Raw genomic sequence first — 19590 nt, 5'->3', positions numbered from 1 at the left:
TGATCCATCATTGCGCGTTGGTGGCATTGTCATAGCAGTCACAGGAAGTTTGAAACTTAATGCACCTCTGGGCGTTCCTAATTATGCAAACATATTTTGCAAACCTAGCTTTTTTGGTACCATGATCGCTGTCGGCGTAGTTAATAGGCCCCAAAATGCAGAAATGGTTCTCGTAGCGAAATTACAACGCTTCGGGTCTGACGAAGTTGAAAAAAATTGGGGGGTGGGGGGGGGGGGGGACTTGTTTGACATTCCTCTGCTAGACTTAAATGCCACAGATTCCCATACGACACGCTGTAAGAGTTTTATGCATACGGCCTTTATCTTACGACTTTTTCCGACTTGTTTGTTTTCCTACTTGTGTTACTGATACGACTAGGCATAGTTTAATCTTTCTTTTTACGACTTCTCCGCCAAGCTGTAGCACATTGGACATTCTCCATGACGTATCTGACCACAAGCCTGTTTTTGCCAAGCTAGCTCTTTCAAAAGATTGTGACGAACTTAACAAGCCCGCTTCAGTTAAATATTTCAACAATGCTGACGATGTTGCGATGGCTTCAGCATAAAAACGAACGCTATATGTTTACAATGTGTAACGTGATTGTTTCTGGAAAAGTAAAATAAAGAAACGTAACCACTGGATCACGAGGGACATCATCCAAGTGAAGCGCAGACGAAGGCACTTGCGACATTGAAATGGATGCCCTGAGCCAACATTGGGCATAATTAGAAGTGAGTTGCGGTGCTACTTTAAAAGAGCTAAAGATAATTTCCCTTCTCTTACTGTAGGCAGCTTTATAAAAGCTGGTCCTTGTAAGCTTTGGAAGTGTATACGAGGAACACAGTCTCTTCCTATTTCGGAAGATATTGATTGCACACTCATCACTTACCCGAAGGCGGTTGCAAATACACTGCATGAGAATTTTCACTCAGTGTATAACTGTAAAAATAAGAATGCTTTCATCATATTTGTTAAAACTTCCTCTTCAATGACGTCCCTTATACTTAATCAGGAAGGCCTCCTGAAGTTATTCGTACATTTTTTTTTACAAGGAGGTGGCGTTATGGTGAAGCTATTTCCCGCTCACTACTTTTAAGCTATATGTATTCTTTCACTAATCTACTGTGTTTAGTTCCTACTGATTGGACAAATTCTCGTATTACACAGATACGATAATGAAATCAATGCTTAAACGCGTCAATCTATCGTCCTTTTAAGTGATCATTATTTATTGCAAAATATTTGAGCACGTCATCTCTCGTAATCTGAAATAACATCTAGAAGAAAACAGCTTGCTGTCAGTTTTATTGTCGCGGTTGGCCTGTGGATATTTCCAGCATTAGGATGGTCGGGATTCATCCAAATAAACTGTCGCTAAATGCGAAGAAGGACGGCGTCGTGCGGAAAATCATAAAGAGTAATGTGGGGGAGGATCAGTATAAAGTAAGAGCAAATACTAATACACATAACATAAAACATGCCGAGAATAGAACAAATGCAGAACTGTTACAAGATGGCTGAACAAAAACAAAGTTTTAATGGTGGATTTTTGTTTTAGAATATTGGGGTCATTGATGTTCGTTAGGGATCCTGGAATCTTTTTCGAATCTATGGATGTAATTGGTAAAAAGTAGAGAGCGGCTATCCGTGTTACTTGTGAGTATGGTCTATTTCTGAGTTTGATTGAGACGTTCAGACATAAATGACGCGGGAAAGGTTAGCACGGAAGACAGATATCGGCTGCGGTAATATATATTGTGGTAAGAATGTTTTCTTCATCTGGCTATATTTAAGGACACTGTAGTGGTGGTTTCATGGAAGTAACGACGTATGCTCGATGACAGAGAAGAAACTGGCTGTGGGGTTTTTTACTGCCTCGAGTTTTCGGGTTATCTTAGGATGATCGGGGCGGGGCGGAGGGGGGGGGGGGGTGCTCTAACGATGAGGCATACTCCAGGTGAATAATGTCTGATAAAAAATTATGGTAATTTTGTGCAGGTTGCATATACGGCGCACGGACAAAGATGGAGAGGCTGCACACCATAATGTCAATGAATACATGCATCATGCTGAAGAATTCTACAGCGCTCTGGCACTTCGAGGGGAGACAGTCGAGAAGCGAGTGTTCGTCGCTACCGATGAGCCAAGCGTCATTGATGAAATAAAATTCAGGTGAGGAACAAGTTCTTCAGTTCCTTGCCATGTGTTGCAGAGTATGTAGGATACTCAATAACGAGGCAGCCAGTCTACGCTCCTATAAATTCTTTTCTGACATGCGTATATCATAACATTACAGATTCAGATAATACTACCAATAGCTAAACGCTGGCAGGAAGGAGCGGCACGCATGCCCAAGAATTGCGGCAGGTGATGACAGTGTAGTGCGTCATGATATTAAATTAATGGGATTTACGGCTTTACGTGCCTAAACCAAGATACGATTACGAGGCACGTCTTAGTGGGGGACTCCATAATAAGTTCCACTGCCTGAAATTCTGTAAAGGGCACCCAATGCACTGAAAACGAGGGCTTTAGCATTCCGCCCCTATCAAAATGTGGCCAACGCTACCGGAATCAAACCCACAATCACGCGCGCACTGCCATGGCCGCTTAGCTATACCATAGTGGGTGCGTTACGCGTCGCGTTGTAAAGTTCCGTATTATTGCGATAGCAATTATATGGACACTCAAAAGCAGATTTCTGCCATCGGCGTCGCCGTCGCCGTCGCCGTGAGGTTCCGTATGACGTCATTTGGAGAAGAAATCGTCGCCGCGCGCCGAACGCTGTATGTGCGAGTGAAAGGGCGCGAGGGGCGCGTCTTTCACGGGGAGTGAACGCACGGCGGAGAACAAACGCGCGTTCTGCGCCGTGCTCGCTTAAGGGCTGCAGAAGTAGGCGTCTCTGTTCTCCTTCACAATCACCATGTATGTAGAGCAAACGCGCCTTCTTCCGACGAGCGAGAGGCCGTGGGGGAGGGGGAGGGAAGGGAGGCGACGTTTAGCTGCGGCACGCAGTGCCTATTTATATCAGAGGCTCCGGCAACAATCACCAACGCCGCACGCATTTTGAGCGAACGCGGGCAAAACGCCGATGGTGTCGACAACAGTTCTGCGTGTTGCCGATGCTGCTGCATGTCCAAGTTTATACAGCTGATAAAGCTAATATCATTACTCCTTATAGCTCTCTACAAGTTTGCTATCGCAATTGATGCTTCACCTTTCAGGTGAAACTGCGACAACTTTTTATTGTACACCGATGACCCACGCCCAACAACTGTGTGTAGATTTTTTACATGAGACCAATCGCGATTCATGAACATTATTATCGTCGCAATAATCATCATTATCACCTGCCTAGTCAAGCTCACTTAACCATACAGGCAATTCTGGCGACCTCTATTAACCCTTGTCCCTCGACAGGCGCACGCTGCACTCACACAAGCTCAAGAACACAGATATCGAAACGCACCCATATATATATATGGGTACAGTCGGCAACAGCACAACTAGGTTCAAGGAAGGTGCAAGCACAATGACAAAATAAAGCGTCAGGGTATGCTGTAGAATACAGAATTATTTAAAAAAAATGTGGTTGATCCCTCTTATATAGGAATCGGTATAGAACACGAAAGTGAAACGTGTCTTCACAGAAGTAGTGTAATGTTTATTGCACATTGATATATAATGTCTATTGGTGTTTTGTGGCTAAAGCGCCCTTAGGCGTTGATGCACCCACGCTGACGCCTGGTGGCACGTCTCCTCCATCACGACTACCAACGTCGATGACCATGAGCAACCGTCGTGCATATGGAAGCTGCACTACGCTGCACACGCTAGCACAACGCGAAAGACGAAGCACGTAACTGACACACTAATACAACGCGCAAGACAAAGCACGTAACTGAATCGTCACCGAGTCCAATCAGCGCGTACAGCGCGTCGTAATTGCAGCCTCCGCGATCAACTTCAGAAACATTTTCAGAGCTAATTGCGGAGGCCACGCTCCGCTGTGCTGAGTACGGTGAACGCCACCTAGGAGCGTTGGTAGTGCTTCTTGATGCCAGCGTCCCTTCGGATGCTGGCATCGAGGCGTCGTAGTGCTGAGACCACCGAAGCGTTCACTGTCGGTGCGCGTTAGTGTCATAATGCAGTACTTCTCTTTTCTGCTCGTAGGCGGCGGCACCGCCCCGAGCAAGAGCGCGGGTACACGGAGGAGTGTTAGATATATAAGGCGCGTCTGTGTAGCTCTCTGCAAATGCGTTTGTGGCGCAATGGGTTAAACGCTCGGCGATCTATCGTCGCGGACCGAGAGGTCGTGGGTTCGATTTCCAAATTTTGCATGTTGTGGAACTTTTTCTTCTGGTTTCTTTCTTTGTATTATGTTCGTGTACATTGTAAGAACGTCATTCCGTATTTCCGTATGACGTATTTCCGTGACGGAAATAGTCAAGGCACCATCGTCAAGCGTGTGCTAGACGCACGCTGAGAAAACGCGCTTCCGTATAATGCAATCACATACACACAGGAGACCTCCTCAGTATAGATTAAGATGTTGACGGGTGATTACATTTGCAATCACCGGTCAATTTATCATGCTTAATAGTTTAAATATATTCAAGCACAAAGCTGCCATTGCACGGTTCTGCACATGAACTAATTACGAAGCTGAAATCAATAGGGTGTGGTATTTCAGCTAATAATTTAATGCCAACTGTTTCCCGTCCAGCTAAAAACTCCACACTGAAGGACGGAATCAAATTATAATATTAACTTTGCAACTCAGTGTTATAACGTCCTGCGTCTAGGGACGGCTCGCGCAGATGGTCCTCTCTAATACGCTATTTTATTCTTTTTTTTTTTGTAGCACCGAGTCAAAACACAGTCCAGGATTTACTTGCGAGTCAATACGTGGAAAAAAAAAAAGGAACTCACCACTGTGGGATCAGAACCATATATTAAAACAACAGCTTAGGCAACCATGTAACTATATTAAGATAACTATAGGGTAATGTCTGAAATAAAAAAAGAAAGAGTTTGAAATTAGGGAAAATATTATACTGCAGTCAACGTAATATAAAGTGTATGATGCCATAATAAATTGTTGCTAACGAATGATTGCCGTGAGTAGCATTTGCGCCACCTCATTCATGTTGCCTGGTATCGCATCAGCGGCGAAGTGATCAACACATCGCGACTAGTCGCTAAAGAGCAGAATTTATGTATCGCTGCAACCACTTGGCTTAATTAAAACGAGGAAAACATGAGTTAAGTGCCCGAGTTTTACATGCCAAAACCACGATAACATTATGAGACACGCCATACTGAGCGACTCCGGATTAATTTTGACAACCTGGAGTTCTTTAACGCGCACCCAATCCACGGTACATATGCGTTTTTGCCTTCCGCCCCCATCGAAAAGCGGCCGCCGTATCCGGGATTGGATCCCGCTCTCTCGGGCTTAGCAGCTCAACGCCATTGCCACTATGCCACCAAGGCGAGTAACGAGGAAAAATGCTTTCTGTAGTTTACTCGAAAAAGAAAGCGGCAATAAAATTTGCCTGATTGTTGCGAACGGCCGTGCGAGGGCCGCACATAGCGAACTCGACATGGGCCGTCACTGGTCTTACTACAGCCCAAAGGTTACAGGACAAGGTTAAATGCTTCTGTACATGGTGAAAAAAAATGAGGACCAGATTTTACGGTCCTGCGTGCTCTGACCACGCAAAAAAGTCGCAGTTTCGCTCGAAAGGCGAAGCATCGATTGCAATGCCAAATTAGTAGACAGCTGTATGAAGTATACGGATAGTAGTTTTATGGGCTGTATAAACTTGTAAACATAGGCTTACTAACTAAATTAACAAGCATAGTGTCCCGCTCACAAAAGCAAACATGAACACATCGCACTCAATGACCTCGGGCACTATTGATGATGGACGCTGTCGCATCTGGCGTTAGGTGGCAATCTTGCCTCGTGTATTTAAACGACATCGTTGTCTTCACTTGAAATAGACATCCAGCGATAAAAACCATTCTTCCGGCCATGCGTAGCGCTGGCCGTTCTCTTAAGCCTGAAAATGGACACTTTACCTACGATGGACTCAAATTTCTTGGCCTCGTCGTCAGTAATGCGGGAATTCGACCCGGTCCATGGAGAAGTACGGCTGTTGCCAATTTGTCCACGACTGCAGACAAGCGTCAATTCCGACGCTTTTTAGGGCTTTGTGCCTCCTACCACGGCTTCGTTGAGAAGTTTCACACTTCACTGAACCACTAACTCGGCTTAGAAAGAACCACGTTACTAATGTTTTGGGTGAAGAACATCAAGACGCCTTCCGTGAACTCCAGACCCGTTTTCTGCCTTCTTCAATTCTTGAGCATTTTGACGCAGATGTCGATATAGAACTACACACGTATGCGAGCAACTTTGGCATTGGTGCTGTTTTTCTGCAGCTACCGTAGGGTGTCCACCGGGCTATTGCATGTTCCAGTTGCACTTTATCATCTGTGGAGAGAAATCACCTACCACCGGCAAGGACTGTTTATCTGCCGTGTAGGCCATCACGAAGTTTTGAACTTGCCAGTACGACTGGTCTTTCCGTATAGTAAGCGACCACTATTCTCTTTATTGGCTGGTAAGTATGAAGAATCCCTCGTGATGTCTAGCTCAATGGAGTGTTCCATTGCAAGAGTTTGATGTTACAATTGCGCACAAATCAGGGTAAAAACACAGCGATGCGGAACGTCTGTCTCACGCATCAGTCCGCATCAAAAGGAAACCTTATTGTATGATTAGGAAAACGTTCATACGGAAATATTTGGACCGATAGCCTAAATTGCTAGTGACTGGTCCAATACAAAAATGATTAGCACTTTTGTATAAACAGTTACAGGTAATAAATACGGGTAATTGCTATACAATAGTGCTAATTAGTAACCAGCTCTTTTTACAACATAAATAACCACATAATAATCTACATCATCAAAACAAAAACATACACACAAGATAAAAAAAGACAAATTGTGAGTATTGCACAAAATTAAACGTACATCAGGAAAAGGCCAAGACAATGCTTGGTTAGACAGGAAGTAGCACTTACACAATATGTCGAATCGTGTTGCACTGGTTGGGGATGTACTGTCATCACCGACCTCAAAGAGGACTGCGGTTTCCTTGCTGCTCTGGCAGTATCTGATTTAACCCAACACCAGCGAGACGACTTACAGCTGAGACCACTCATCAAGTACCTTGAAGGATGCACTTCACAACATTGTCCGACAATTCGCACGTTACGTGTCATCATTCTGACTCTGCAACGACGTGCTTTACAAGTGCAATTACCAGCCAAATGACACCAGCTGCCTTATTGTTATCCCCTCAGTGCTCCTCGAGGAGATCTTACGTTCCTGTAAAAACGAACCTTCTTCTGACCACTTGGTACCTACAAGCACAATGACCACGATTCACCAGAAGTGCTATTGAACTAAACTACCGAAGTCTAAGTAAGCAATTTGCAAAAATGTGTCATGACTATACCAAAGCCGCAAGATTCCGCCTATAAAACCAGCAGCTTCCCAAAGCCTGTGATTCCTCCAAAGCTTCCCTTTGAGCAGGTCCGTATAGAGTTACACGGCTCGTCTGCCATTCCCATTGTCTTCAGGGGGCGTGGCACAGCCTTTTCACCATATCTTGTGCAGGACGTCGTGCAACTCTGTCGCACGGAACACAAAAAGGTACTGCGTACCATCCGCAAGCAAATGGCCTCACCGAGCACCTAAATCCGACAATTGCTTAAATGCTATCCATCTGCGTCGACCGGTGACCGCAAGAACTGTGATAATGTGCTTCCATACAATAACTTTCACTCCAGGAAGCCACGGGATTCAGCCATTTTCGCTTACTGTATGGAGGCGAAGTTACCAGCACGTTGGACGCAATTCTATCTGATACATGCACAACTGCTCTCCCTGATGCAGACTCCTTCACCGAATGGTCAAAAGAAGCTAGTCAGCTTGCATGACTGCGTATTCAGTGTCAGAAAACCTATATTGCCGACAGGTTACAACCTTCACCACAGATAAGTATAGTACAGCCCTGATGATGACGTCTGGTTGTGGAGCCCCATACGAGGACGAGGCCGCTCCGAAAAGCGCCTAAGCCACAACTTTAGCCCACACCTAGTTGCGCAGCGCCAAAGCGATGCAAACTACAGACTGTGCTCCCGCCGTAAGCCTGTGTCCGAAATCGTGGCCGTAGTTCGGGTGAATTCGTGCTACATATAATGACATAGCGGTTCTGCCAGCCTCGTGTTGCTGATACTTGCTTGCCTATTTGCATATTTTTTTCTTCTCAGCGTCTCCTACTGGCAACTTCGCTCAATTGTGTTTTAGCATGACTATAATGCATTTTGTGCGTTATAGCAGTTCTATGCGGATTTTACATGTTTAACCATAAACACAATCATCATAGCGGCCGTCATGCAATTTCACACTGGTTTGATACAGAAGACGACGTGAACTATGTTGGTTTGTTACCGCATCAATACTAGTATCGTTCCCTGCCAGTGGCCTTCTCTCGGTTTTCCTCTTGCGGCAATATTCCATTTTTTAAATTTTAACCTCTCGTGCCCGATATGGTTAATTTTTACTTGCTGGCTTTTTTCTGTCTAAAGCTTTTGAAAACACTTCTACTCAGCCATTACATTCATTTTCCATCGATGCATTTCAATCATACCTTAACTCAGCTTTTGCAATTGGTTTTTTACTCGTACAATGTTTGTCTGTTTAACTTGTGTTTTGCAAGAAAATGAATCCCACCAGTTCGACAACGCCTGCATACACGTTACGGTTAATTTCTGGTTCAGGATCTTTTTATCTCCCTAGAATGTGGGAACCTGTATCACTTTCCGCCCTCTTTTCCATCTGTTGAGGATTTGTACTCCGATTACCAAGCTTGAATTCTAACCCTTTAAAGAATTTTATTTTTATCGGCCAAGATTGTGTGGTGAGTGAGCTGTGCAATTGCTGCCACGGAATTCAGACGCTGGGCTGACCAAAAGTCTTCATGCCGAAATTTGATGTCTGAAATGTCATCCGCCATAAAGCTCGTCATTTCGCCACGGGCAAGGGAGAACGAGGACGGTGTTGTCATGTCATTTCACAGCGCAGAAGAACCGCAGATCGAGAATGGTTCGAAGATTGCCACGACGTGGAAACATAGTCCAAGTGCCCACATTGTTATTAGGTGCTAAAAACATTCTGCAGATAAGTTTCATATGAAACCATGCCCTTCTGAATAAACGGTATTGGTGTGCAAGAATAGTTGAGGTTTAGACAAAGGGCGCGTTTGCATACCGTCCCGCTGTTCTTGGCTTGTTTCAATTGCTGAATGTTTTACATTTTACGTGAACGTTAAAGTTGCAGAAGCTTGATTTACAAAGAAACCTTGGGTGAAATATCTGTTTCTCGAAGTCAACATAGTGCTCCCGTAGCAATTTCGGGGCTTGGCTTGATTTGTTTTGCTTCACCCGTTATGAAGTAAACTGCGATTAGCTCACGTATGCTTACGGTGCCAATTTGAAAACTGGGGCATCCCAGTGCGTCGAAAACAGCATGATTAAAAACGATAAAGTGAGTGTAAATACATTTGGTGACTGCAGGTTTCCAAGTTTTGTCATCATTGCAAACAAGCATGCATCGACTGAGGCTTCGTGGTTGGATACCAGATACGGAATCAGCGCCCTGGAAAACGTCATCATCGATGTTAATCTATTGGCCGAGTCGGACCGCCTCGTTTGCGCTTTTTCTTCTGGGGTGAGATCACTACTTGCGTCATTCATTCTGCGACTTAATAAAAATTTATTTGGGCGGGGAACAGACTTCAAAACAATTTATTAGTACCTAACAATATAACTGATGTTTCTTGTATTTTCGAAATGATTGCTATAATTGGTAAATTACTTAAAGTAGAGCAGAACTTGGAGTTTGTCAGAGACGCTCGACCTTGAAGGCACGCATTTCAATCGTTCTGAAAAACGTCTAAGAATGAAAAACCAAAACAAAGCAAACGGAGCATGTCCATTTTTCTAGGTATTAAAGGTTGCGTCGTTTTTCATAAGATTACACTTAGTCAAAAAAATTCGGCAAAGTTTCAGGCTGGGTGCGGTTCAGCTCGTGGGGCCGTTAATGTTGCACTGGGAACGGTAGCTGATTACGTCACACTGCATTTCCAAAGCAGGAAACTGTGTGTCACATATCCGTTGATCTACGAAGCACGAGGTAATTATGATCATCAGTATCATCATCATCTGCTTTTATGTCCACTGCAGGAGGATGCCCACTCCTACCAATCTCTAAATACTCATGTCTTGCACTACCTGATTCCAGTTTGCGCTTACGTGTACATTCTACCGATACTAACATTCTAAAGGTATTAACGTATGGGGCATCAACTTGGAGGTTAACGAAGAAGCTTGAGAACAAGTTGAGTGAGTGAGTGTGCAAAGAGCGACAGAACAAAAAATGTTAGGCGTAGCGTTAAAAGAGACATCAGAGAGCGAACGGGGTTAACCGATATTGCAGCTGACATAAGGAGATAAAATGGAGCTGGGCAGGCCATGTTGTGTGGATTATAATGAGCATAGTAAAATATCATAAAAATATCACAATACTTACGGCATGCTTATGAAATATACCATAATTATTACAATAGGAAAAATCAACAGCCTGCAAACGCCTTGCTTAACCCATGATTCAAGTAGGTCGCCTGACGCATAGTGGACTTGAGTGGGAAAGCAATATGGAGAACAGATTCCCTAACGAAAAAAAATGTTTTAAATACCTGTTTCTATGACAAAAGCGAGAAGCAGGAGCTTTACCTTAAGAACCCCTGCTTCCAAGACAAAACCGAGAAGCAACTTTACCTCAAGAGCTCCTGCCTAAATGCACAGGAGTCGAGCAATCGTAATGCTTGGCGTCCACTGCATCAATCTTGAGGAGATTAACATAAAGGAAACACGCTGCTACCTACGCAACCGTAGGTAGCAGATTTTTATTTAGGATAATTTTTTTACAAAAGTTATTGAAAAGTGTTAAATTATAAAATAAAACTGATGTGGCAAGTTTGCCGCTCTTTAACTCAATTAAAATGTAACGCAAAAGTTTCAACTGCACATCATGACGAGTCTAAAGCACACGAAAATGTAACATATGCACCGCTCGGTGAATAGAACTTCGGTGAGAGTGCCGTACGCTGTATTTGCGGGTGAAAGCTTGCGAGGGTCTGCCGATGATCGCGGCTCAATCTCGCGCACGTTAGGGCGGAAGTTCAGGGCGGAAGCGCGCTGTCTTCTGTGGCGCGCGATGCACGGTGGAGGTGAGGAAGGGGAAGGGGTTCTACTCCGGCGGCTGCTGTTTATCGCGTGGGCACGCGGGCGCCGTATCGGGAAAGTGATCTGCGACGTGGACAAAGTACGTCATGCCGAGTGCCGGTAGCTTCGTATGCACTGTGATTTTGGGCGTTTAGTTCGCGTTGAAGCGAGAGACAGCACGAAGGTCAATTCGCTCACTGCTGCCGCCACGCTTCCTCCCTCCAGCGTACAGCGTGTTTCCGCTGTCATCGAGCGAGATGTATTCACGTTTAGCTCTGCGCGCGTGACACAGTGCTTGTTAATTTAAATAGGAAGCGAATGTTTGCAAGTTCATACGGTCGCTGTAACTAATATCCCTACTTCATAGCTGTCTACTGATTTGGTATTACAATCGATGCTTCACCTTTCGGGCGAAACTGCGACTTTTTTAGGTCTATGCATGATTTATCCCAGTGATCAAGCGACAAGAAAGCGGTCCCATCAACAGCCTAGCAGAACGAGTGTGAGCGCTAAGCAACAATCGTCTTTCACATCATTTGCTGGCGTCCGTATTTGTCACTATAGTGTGTTCTCTTTCGTTCTGTAAACAAAGTCATGCCTACCGTGTGCCGGCCGCCCCTATTGACAAGGGCTCCCCCATGCTTCCGAATCTCGCCGGCAAGCTGTCTGTCTAACGCTACTCATCGCGCGCTGTATTAAATTAGAAAATAAAGCTGCTGTTGCAGAGAGTCGTTGTTCGTTTTTCATCTCTCTCAAATCGGCGAGGTGCCCTTGCACAGGCACTACTCAAGACCTAAGAGTGAGCCTAATCTTTCAGCGCCTCACGTACGTCTGGATGATCGCGGCATATTCGTGACCACTGTCATCAGGTCATATCAATGAGTGCTCCATGTTAACGGCCCTTTCAGTCGAGTTTCTTTACAGTTCTTCATTTTGTAAAGCTTGATGCCCGGTTGCCAGATAAACAATGCTTATAAAATCGTACCACGAAAATTTTAGCACCCGAAAGCTAGCAAAACCTGCTTCCTCTGAGCTTAGCTGATGCGGCACACCGCATGCCACACGGAGACACCTCTGATAGTTGTCACCTGAGTGATACATTAATAATTGTCGAGGCTGGACCTGGCAATAAAAATTCGGCAGGGACACTCAAGACTGCTTACGTGTCGGAATGCGAAAGCATTATGCCGTTTTTTACCCCGGAACGTATGGAACGCGTTCACTTTATGCACTCAAGTCGTACCCGCACCTCCTCCCCATTGTGTGCACCGCCACGTGCCCACGGACGCAAGCACCAGGCCACCCTTTGAGTCAGTCACATGGCTGAGACTTGACGTGTGCAATCACTCACGCACTGGCGCACCTTTAGTAAGCCACAACTGTGGAGTAACCGGGTCGTCGGGGAAGCGAGCTCATCGCGCACCTTGGAGGCCCGGGTTTGATTCCCACCGAGACCGAATGTACCAAATTTTCTTTGTTTTCAGGAACCTCCCTCAGAAATGTGACGTCAATCCCCGCATTTTTACGTGTTTATACTCTTTGCGCCGTCGGCCATATTTGGTTTCGATCTTTCGGTCACGCCGACTACGAGGAATTTTCGCGTAATGCGACATATCATGCGTTCGCTTTAATGAGACGTTAAACGTGTGTTACAATGTCCAGACTTAATTAACTGGCCTCCTATTTCGAACGCTGGCAGAGCTGTGGGAGAGCTCTAGGCCCGTCGCCACTCGTGATTGCGGCTATATCGAAGCTCAAACCTTAGTAATGAAACTCTAAGAATTTCCCCAATCGCTAAAACTTGTTGCGACTTCTCACGCAAACACAAAAACTTGCCACTCATCGTCAACAGCAGGTTCGTTGTGCACCCTCCGGCGCGCTTCCACGTGCCAGCATGGCGCCGGATGATAGATGGCGCTATGATCGCAAAATGGCGGCGCCATCGATAAAACGGTCTATAGTCATTGAGCTACCACGGCGTGTCCTCTTGCAGGAGTACCCGCCGTAACACACATTTTAATCGCGATATGGGTCTTCGAGGTTTCGCTGTGTGGCTGTACTTCTCTTGTATTTTTAAGCGAAGCTTTATAGGCACACAAGTGGCGGCGGTGGTGTCACTGTTGAAAAGCGGGCCGATCCTGGCGATAGTGCAGAAAGGGTCCAAGCTCAATGGCACATGCGAGGGACAAAACAAAGAGAGAAAGAGAGAGAGAGAAAGAAATAAAGAGAAAGAAAGACCGAGAGAAAGAGATAGAGAATTATAGAAAATCACCACGAAGGTCAGACAAAGAAAGACAGAGAGAAAGAGAAAAAGGCGAGAGAAAAAAAAGAGAGAAAGAAATAAAATCAACACAACACAAAGGTCTGACAGAAAGAAAGAGAAAGGAAAGAAGAGATATAGAAAGAAAGAAGAAAGAAATAAAGAGAGCGAGCAAGGAAGAGTGAGAAAGAAAGGTCGAAAGAGAGAAAGAGAGAGAGAAAGAAAGAAAATCACCACGAAGGTCAGATACACTATAAGATTCGCTTACCCCCATTTTTACGACAGGATAAGGGTTGGTGATTTTGTCGGCTTTGTTTGTTCTTGTATTCAATTTACCATACATTAACTGTTTGAGCGCATGTGCTGTAGCTATCATTGGTTTATCAAAACGCCCTTGCGCCCCTGTGTGAAGTCCACAGGGGCCTTTCGGGTACTTCGATAAAAATAAACACATCCGGCCAATTAAGACGCGAGCCTTTACATCCTAATGCAGCTGGAGAAAGAGCCTTTTAGCATTAGAAAGTTAAACTGGCGCTATAGCGAGATTTCCACCGAACACGAGGCCAATTGCGACTTGTCATTAACAATTCCAATCTATTTTGAGAACACCATTTTCATTTTGAAAGCATTCAGAAAGGCATCAGAAATTTGCATTTTCTGGAAATTTAGAATGACGATTCATTTGCCGCCAGCTGGCTGTTCGCCTGAATGCTACGTATATTCTTCGAATGAAGTGTTGAACTCTGAGCCTAGCTGGTAAAAATGAATTGCTATGTGTGATACTGAATTAACGCTCCATAAAACGCAACAAACAGTACAAAAACGAACGTCAAGAGAGGATTAGAATGGTTCTTGTGGACATTGTTTTTCACGCGCTATTCCATCGATATGTCGAATGTCAAAAGTTGATGGGCTAGCTACACCGTCAGCTCGTGATGTTTTGTGACTCGTTCACATTGTAAAAAATCACAACGTGGTAGGAAGGCAATGGTTAGCAAGTGGGAGGACGTGTCACGTGACAAGGTATCGTAATGAATAATTCTTGCTGCTTTTTTGAAAACTTGACGTGACTTCTCTCAGAAATAAATTAAATGCTAATATACGCTGGCGGGTGCATTAGTAGTTATATTGAACGATATAAAGTTTTGTTGAGATGGCCACCTGATAAAGGCTGTCGCTTTTTTTTCTTTTTTTTACGCAGTTCTGCCGTGTCGCATATCAATTGATGCAAGCAAGGCACGCCAAAGCTGGTTTCGACGCCACGCGCAAGGCGGTGTCAATCGACGTTGAGTACTTTTACGCCTTTGTGTCTTTTCCGCCTCGCCGAACACTCTACGAGAACAGCGTGGTCACCGCCAACGAAATCAACTGGACGCGCCCTGGTGTTCTTTTAGAAAAAATGCACGATCTAGTAGCACTGCACGAGGCTAAGGAAAAGAAGTACGCGGACGGCTTCAGCGCAATTCTCCCTGAGGGATCCAAGAAGGCAAAGAGAATGAGGGTGTTTCCGCGATTCAAGACTCTACAGACATACTCAGTAGCATGCTACGTTGCTTTCAACGACACTAAAAAGGACATCTTCTATTCTAAAGCTTCTCTCCTGTAAATACAAGCCAATATTCAGCAGAAGCTCATCCGCATTTTCTCTGAAGGCGAAAGAACACACCTTGACGAAGATTTCAAGAATACATTTCTATTGTGTTGCGGCGGTTCATTATTAGGACTATTTGCCAATTACCATTTTGAGATGTATCCCGACATTTGAAAATAATAAATATTGTTGATGAAAGCATGAAATGCACAGCTAGAAAGCCGTCATAGAAAAGCACATTGCAGGAGAAGCGCCAGTGACCCTTAAAGAGCTACACTATCTTTGTGAAAGATGCTGAATCCAAACCGCTCATCCAAATATTTATTGCGGTGCCTACAAAGAAACCGGCTGGTTACCCAGTGTTTAAAGGCTGGTAATTATTTTTAGCCTTCCAGTTTCGCAGGTATGTGATATGTGCTTTTTAAGCTATGCAGATTAGGTTTGTGTTATGCTATTTACTGTAAACACACATGCACTTTCACATATGTATACGCCGTCATAAAGTTGCGTTAAGTACACTCTGTAGTGCTGTTTTACATATGTAAATAATAATCGTTTTATATGTTACCTACTGTCCGAAAATAGCTTTACAGTGTCGCATGATTATGCTGAAATAGTTTTTTAGGCATGCGTGCTTTTAGCTCCCGTTGTCGGCAACCTTCAAGTGACCTTGAGCGAAAAGCCAGAGCCGTTATCCGGGCACTCAAAATGAGAACACGCCTGCAAGTTTCGACAATAAAACAATATCATCCGGGCAACCAATCAAAACATTTAAAATGGCGTCCCTGGTCCACAACCCTTTGTACAAGACCGCATTACATATGCTAGTTACTCTCCAAACAAGTTACAGTAAATATTGCTTCCGAGTTCTTCCTAATGTTTCTTCACAATATCATTTAAGCTGTAGCTTCTAGTGAGGCTGAAGCTTTATTTGTTATTTCCAATAGCAACATTCAAAAAGCCGATACAGGGGACCTAAGGCCGCACATTTGCAGCCGACCACTTGGATGCGACAAAGAGAAAAGTGACGACAGACGTTGAGCGCGTTGGACTGTTACAAGAAGAAACGCGGTTGAAGGCGGCGGCACCGCAGGCAGCAAAAGACGCCATATGGCAGCCATTTCATGCTTACATCTACTCTAGATTACGGAAGAGCCAGCAATTTTAGATGCGATGCATCTTATGCTCGGGGCTATGTCACTCATTCCCTTCGCCGTGCGGCGTCCACTTCCGGTTCCGGTTCCACTTCCGGTTCCGGAAGCCAGCTTCCGGCTTCCGGAAAATGCTTCCGGCGTTTTGCCCGAATGATCCCCCGGTGCTTCGCCCACTCATCATCATTCAATTCGTCCTCTCATTCTCCTCCCGCAACGCCGCGATGAGTGCCACGGAGAGCGCCAGCGTCACCGCCAGTGTCAGCGTCGTGGACCACGCCGCGGAGAAGAGGGCTCAGCCGCTGCCACGAAACGGCAGCGGCGACACGCCGATCTGAAAACTAATGGGAACTTGAGTCGACCCCATCGCTGCTTCGCATACTACTCAGGGTTCCCCCACGGGAAGATGGTGTAATTTTTCTTAACTTTTTGTGCTTTTTTATACTGCAGTCTGGGCTGTCCTGAATTGCTGTTAAATACAGTGTACGAGATAACACAATAGTACGACCCAAAAGTAACCGGAATTCTTTTTAAACGCTATTTATTTATTTATTTATTTATTTATTTATTTATTTATTTATTTATTTATTTATTTATTTATTTATTACAAAACAACCTAATCACCTTCAAAGTAATCTTCATTACACTTAATACATTTGTCCAATCTGCGATGCCATTGTTCGAAACATTTCTCAAACTCGTCTATTTTGATCGCTGATAGCTCCTTTCTCGTTTTTCCACCTTTTCTACGTACCCAAATCGCAGTCCTTTCATGTTCTTCATTCGAGGAAACATAAAAGTCGCACGGAGCGAGGTCAGGTGAGTAAGGGGCGTGGGGCAAGGAAATCTTGTTATTTCTTGCCGAAAACTGGCGCACTGGTGGTGGCTGTGTTAGCTGGTGCAGTGTCGTGGTGGAAAAACAAGTCCCCCGAATTGCACGAATCAGGCCGTTTCTTTCGCACACTGTTGCGCAATCTCTTCAGTACTTTATTTATTTATTTATTTATTTATTTATTTATTTATTTATTTATTTATTTATTTATTTATTTATTTATTTATTTATTATTTATTTATTTTGTTACGAAGCACTTGGGGAAGTCAGCGTTCGCGACTAGCACGATAAAGCAGCGAGAAGTAGCACAGCCGATCGAGCATGACACAAGGCTTATCTCTCTCGTCGTTCTCTCTCACAGACACATCCCCACTGCTCCTTATTTCACAGTACAGTTATCTTCACCGCGAAAAAGAAGCCGTCCCAGCGACCTAGGGGTAGGACAATACAGGCGGATCATAGTACGGCTTGAGACGCTGGACATGCACAATGTCGCGTCCTCGACGGCGATGATCCAAAGATAGCTCGAGCGGTTCCACGATTTAGTTGACTGGAGACGTTTGCTCGATCACGCGGTAGGGGCCCTGGTACTTCGACGCAAGTTTCGGTGACAGTCCAGGGGTAGGGGCTGGAACCCAAAGCCACACTAGCGAGCCAGGAGCATAGGATGCAGGAGCATGTGAAGTTTCTCGATGGTGCTTCTGACGTTGCTGGTCTTCTGACGTAAATATACGGCATAGCTTGCGACACTCTTCAGCGTGTGCAGCAGCTTCGGACAAGGTAGTGGTTTCTGTGTTGTCAGGGCGATACGGAAGGATAGTGTCCATTGTGGAAAAAGGTTCGCGTCCGTACAGGAGAAAGAAGGGCGAAAATCCCGTGGTCGTCTGCGTGGCGGTATTATAAGCGTAAGTCAGAAATGGTAGAACATGGTCCCATTTGGTTTGGTCGGAGGCAACGTACATGGCCAGCATGTCGCCAAGAGTTCGATTAAAGCGCTCGGTCATGCCATTGGTCTGCGGATGGTATGTAGTAGTGGTGCGATGAATAATGCGGCATTCTTTGAGGAGAGCCTCGATGACGTCGGAGAGGAAGACGCGGCCTCTGTCACTGAGTAATTCCCTGGGAGCTCCGTGGCGAAGGATGATGTGGCGCAGGAGAAAAAAGGCGACGTCACGTGCAGAAGCGCTGGACAAAGGGGAAGTTTCCGCATAGCGCGTAAGATGGTCGATGGCCACGATTACCCAGCGGTTGCCGTCTGATGTGGTTGGCAAAGGTCTATAAATGTCGATGCCTACTCGATCAAAAGCACGTGCTGGGCAAGGCAAAGGCTGCAATGGAGCGGTTGATCGACGAGGGGGATCTTTGCGGCGTTGGCAAACGAGACAGGAGCGGACATAATGACGGATGAATCGGTACATCCCTCGCCAGTAGTAACGAAGGCGTAGACGCGCGTATGTCTTTAGTACACCTGCATGTGCGCACTGGGGATCGTCGTGTAACGCTGCACAAATATCCGAGCGTAGATGTCGAGGGATGACAAGCAACCATTTGTGGCCATCCGGGAGGTAGTTACGACGGTATAAGAGCCCGTCGCGAATGGAGAAGTGATGGGCTTGGCGACGTAAGGCGCGATTGGTAGTGGTTGTCGATGCGGTGGACAAGAAGCTGAGCATTGACACAATCCAAGGGTCTTTCTTCTGCTCCAGAAGGATATCCGTGGCAGCAATGGAAGACTCGGACAATGGGGCCTTCGGGGAGGTAACCTCGTCTGTTAGTGGCGAACGAGACAAGGCATCCGCATCCGAGTGTTTTCGGCCAGAACGGTACAGCACTCGAATGTCGTACTCCTGCAGTCGAAGCGCCCATCGAGCAAGACGACCGGATGGTTCTTTTAAAGACGACAGCCAGCACAGCGAATGGTGATCAGTAATCACGTCAAATGGGCGGCCATAGAGATACGGGCGGAATTTGGTTATGGCCCAAATTATAGCCAGGCACTCTTTTTCAGTTACTGAATAGTTCAATTCAGGTTTAGTGAGTGCACGACTGGCGAAGGCGACGACGTACTCATCGAAGCCAACCTTTCTCTGAGCAAGAACGGCACCAAGGCCGACGCCACTGGCATCCGTGTGGATTTCTGTTGGAGCGCTTGGGTCGAAATGGCGCAGGATTGGGGGAGACGTCAAGAGATGACGCAGCTTCGTGAATGCCGCATCGCAATCTGGTGACCAGGTCGACAAGTTGTGGTCACCACCAAGAAGCTGCGTCAAAGGTGCTATTATGGTGGCGAAATTGCGGATGAAACGGCGGAAGTATGACGCTAACCCAATGAAGCTGCGCAGGTCTTTCAAGGTCTTTGGTCGCGGAAACTGGGCAACAGCTTGTA

At 45.5% G+C, this 19590-nt stretch overlaps 1 protein-coding gene across 1 annotated transcript in view; it reads left to right on the top strand.

Moving 5' to 3' along the window:
- The window catches only part of LOC119456627 (alpha-(1,6)-fucosyltransferase), a 43029-nt gene extending 26192 nt beyond the window's left edge, over positions 1-16837 (top strand). The window contains exons 4-7 of the mRNA XM_037718453.1: positions 2003-2176; positions 9661-9814; positions 14832-15116; positions 16823-16837. Of these exons, the coding sequence (XP_037574381.1) occupies positions 2003-2176; positions 9661-9814; positions 14832-15116; positions 16823-16837 (628 nt within the window). The remainder of the gene's footprint in view (positions 1-2002; positions 2177-9660; positions 9815-14831; positions 15117-16822) is intronic.
- Positions 16838-19590: the final 2753 nt, after the last annotated feature.

Source organism: Dermacentor silvarum, chromosome 6 (genome assembly GCF_013339745.2).
Source record: "Dermacentor silvarum isolate Dsil-2018 chromosome 6, BIME_Dsil_1.4, whole genome shotgun sequence".
NCBI classification, from domain to species: Eukaryota; Metazoa; Arthropoda; class Arachnida; order Ixodida; family Ixodidae; genus Dermacentor; species Dermacentor silvarum.
Note: the sequence above shows the minus strand (reverse complement) of the source record. Positions and strands in the feature narration are given on the sequence as shown.